The sequence below is a fragment of the Panicum virgatum genome, chromosome 3N (assembly GCF_016808335.1).
Source record: "Panicum virgatum strain AP13 chromosome 3N, P.virgatum_v5, whole genome shotgun sequence".
In the NCBI taxonomy this organism is placed as follows: domain Eukaryota; kingdom Viridiplantae; phylum Streptophyta; class Magnoliopsida; order Poales; family Poaceae; genus Panicum; species Panicum virgatum.
Window position 1 is genome coordinate 11,263,992 of NC_053147.1, and position 3,216 is coordinate 11,267,207.

General features: G+C 48.1%; 1 protein-coding gene across 1 annotated transcript; it reads left to right on the plus strand.

The window, feature by feature from the left end:
- Positions 1-402: 402 nt before the first annotated feature.
- On the plus strand, positions 403-2,808 carry LOC120667541 (autophagy-related protein 18d-like). The gene is made up of 4 exons (XM_039947597.1): positions 403-1,107; positions 1,184-1,391; positions 2,238-2,361; positions 2,676-2,808. The coding sequence occupies exons 1-4, from the start codon at positions 403-405 to the stop codon at positions 2,806-2,808; spliced, it is 1,170 nt and encodes a 389-aa protein (XP_039803531.1).
- The last annotated feature ends 408 nt before the right edge of the window (positions 2,809-3,216 follow it).

Here is a 3,216-nt window from a genome sequence, read left to right on the forward strand (position 1 = left end):
AAGGGCAAGACGTCGAGTGGAGAAGCACAACCCTGGTTGATACGGCCGTGTTGTGCTTGTGCGCTGTCGCGGCCGGCGGAAACGACACCAAGTCACCAACACACCCTGACCGAACCGAAACCCAAGATACGACCAAAGGAGTCAGAGCCCGACCTCCATACAAGCACACTCGCACGTATATAGACCCCCCCCCCCCCCCCCCCCCCCCCCGCCGACGTCGAGGTCCCCTCGAGATCCTACTTGTTCGTTCCCGTCGGACAACTCGCTGCCTTCCTTGGACCGCGAGCTTCTTCTCGGGCACCGGCGTCGCCGGCCGGACCACTTGTCTTTCACCACCAGCAGCGTGGCCGGCGGCGGGGATTCTTAGCTTGTGCCTGTCGCGGCCACTGCCGACAGTAAACCATGGCCCACGCCGCCGTAGCCGCGGCCTCCAGTGCTGTCGACGCCGACGACACCAGCTTCCGGCTGCTCTCCGTCTCCTGGAACCAGGACAGCGGCTGCTTCACCGCGGCGACGACCGCCGACTTCCGCGTCTTCAACTGCGCCCCGTTCCAGGAGAGCCTGCGCCGCGTCCTCCCCAGCGGCGGCGGCGGCGGCGGCGGGTACGCCATCGTCGAGATGCTGTTCCGCAGCAGCATCTTCGCGCTGGTCGCCGTGGACGAGGCCGGGAGGCACAGGGTCGAGCTCTGGGACGACAGCAAGAACAAGCGCATCTGCGACATCACCGGCATCCGCTCCGCCGTCCGCGCCGTCCGGGTGTCGATGGCCTACCTCGCCGTCGTCCTCGACCGGACGGTCAGGGTCTACGAGCTGGGCGACCTGGCGCGGCCGCTCTGGAAGATCCCGACGGCGCTCAACCAGCGCGGGCTCTGCTGCCTCTCCTGCCACGCCGGCTCCGGCGTGCTGGCCTGCCCCGGGACGGCGCGCGGGCAGGTCCGCGTCGAGGACCTGGGCAAGGAGCAGCCGGCGACGAGGCTCATCGCGGCGCACAGCTCGGAGATCGCGTGCATGGCGATGACCACGGACGGGGCCGTGCTGGCCACGGCCAGCGTGAAGGGCACCCTCGTCAGGGTGTTCAGCGCCATGGACGGGACTTGTTTGCAGGAGGTGCCTTAGATTGCAACCATTTTTTTTACTGAGAGGAGTAGACAGTAAACGATGATGACATCTTCTGAATTTGCAGGTGCGTAGAGGGCGTGACCAAGCTGACATCCATGGCATTGCGCTGTCACCGAATCTGCGGTGGTTGGCGGTGTGCAGCGACAAAGGAACCCTGCATGTCTTCAGCCTGAGAGTTAGAGATGCAGGTGGCAACCAATCTGCCGCAGCAGGTTCAGCCGTGCAAACGAACACCGCATCCAATGCAAGATCATCCTTGTCTTTCATGAAAGGTAACCACAAATTCTCTTTCCAATTTTTTCCTCAGATGATGCATACTCTTTCAAGCGCATTGGAATCTGATGAACAATAACAGAGTCACCTCTAAAATTCACGGCTATTTTTATGTTTCCAATAGAATATTCTGTCCATTTTCTTGCAAAAATGAGTAGCGAAAGTAATAAATGTGTGATTTAATTTGTATACAACTGTCTTGACAATGAGAAGTGTATACATTTACGTCATCATATAATCGATCCTTGGCTTGGTTTTGTGCTTAGTAGTCAGTTAGTGCGAGAAGTTACTGTCAGACGAGAATTGACTTGCTCTATCATCTATTCTTAGTTAATTAGTTAGTTTGTTCTTAGTAGTGACTCTACCCGTACAATTTATGCCAATTTTAATGCACAATCATTGTACAGTTACTACGAGTGTCATGTCAGCTTGATACTGGAATAAACCACATCCCTCAACGCATAGTTTCATGGCACAGTTTCATAGGTAAGCTGTCACATTTAATTGTTGATCGGTATTAATGATTAAATGCACCATGCGACCAATAGAAGTTGATGAATGTGTGTAGATGAAACTCAAATCCTCTAAATGTAGTTTCATACCAATTTCATGGCTCTTGGTAACTGTGCACACGAAGTTTCATCACCATGAAACTAGATCTATTCTTTTCTTTCTTCTAAATTACATGTCATGTCATTATTTTTGCCTATGTGACATATCATTTAATGATGATGAAACTCATATGACACTTGTATTGAGAATGACATAAGGGGCCTGCAATGTTTTTGGTTGTTCTATATTATCTCAACTAAATGGATTTCTTTATATACTTCTATGTTCTCCAGGGATTCTGCCGGACTATTTCAGCTCTGAATGGTCATTCGCCCAGTTTCGTTTACCTGAAACCACCCGCTACACTGCAGCATTTGGAGAACAGAACACTGTGATGGTTATTGGGATGGATGGAAGGTACTACTTTTTCATTTTCAGGGGACAATCTTTATAGAAAAGTCCACAAAGAATGTAGTAACAAATTAGCACTCAAGTCACTGTGTAGTAAACATTGATGTTCATGTTCTTTCTCACTCAGTTTATTTCTCAATAATATTGCATTGCTTCATTATTCAGACAGAACGCGATAACAACAAAACCAATCAAGAATGTTTAATTTAAATCATTCTTTACAAATTACACTCCATGTTACTTGCTGACTTGCACACTCACTGATGTCAATATACTCTCTTATTTTCTTTTTTATTTCTCTTTATTTTCGGCATGTCCAGTTTCTACAGATGTGGCTTTGACCCTGTAAATGATGGCAAGGAGATGGTGCGGAAGGAATATTTCTGGTTCCTCAAGGATAAGGACTCTCCTCCAATTAGGACTTTAAAAAAACATCATGATCGTGCTTCATGATGCCTGAACTGCTTATTATGCAAGGAAGGTTCACTCGGTTCCATGTGTATATTTAAAGATGACCTTCGACTCCCTTCAGTATAGAATATAGAAAAAATATGTTTGCTATTGATTAGGAGCACTCTCGTTCCAAATTTTTGGAGTTTGTTTAAATTTGTACCACTTTTCTCCTTTACATTATTGCAACTCGATTTTTTCTTGTAAGCAGATGGACACGGGGAAACAAAATCTTGCGTATGTTATTTAGTACAGGTCTGAATATATGGAAGTATATATTTCCCCAAAACACATACATGGAAGTACTTCATCCCTCTGTTACAAAATATAGGTCGTTTTAACTCTTCTAAGTTCGTAGCTTCTGTTACGCACCTAGATATACGTTATGTATAGTGCATAGTAAATACTAGA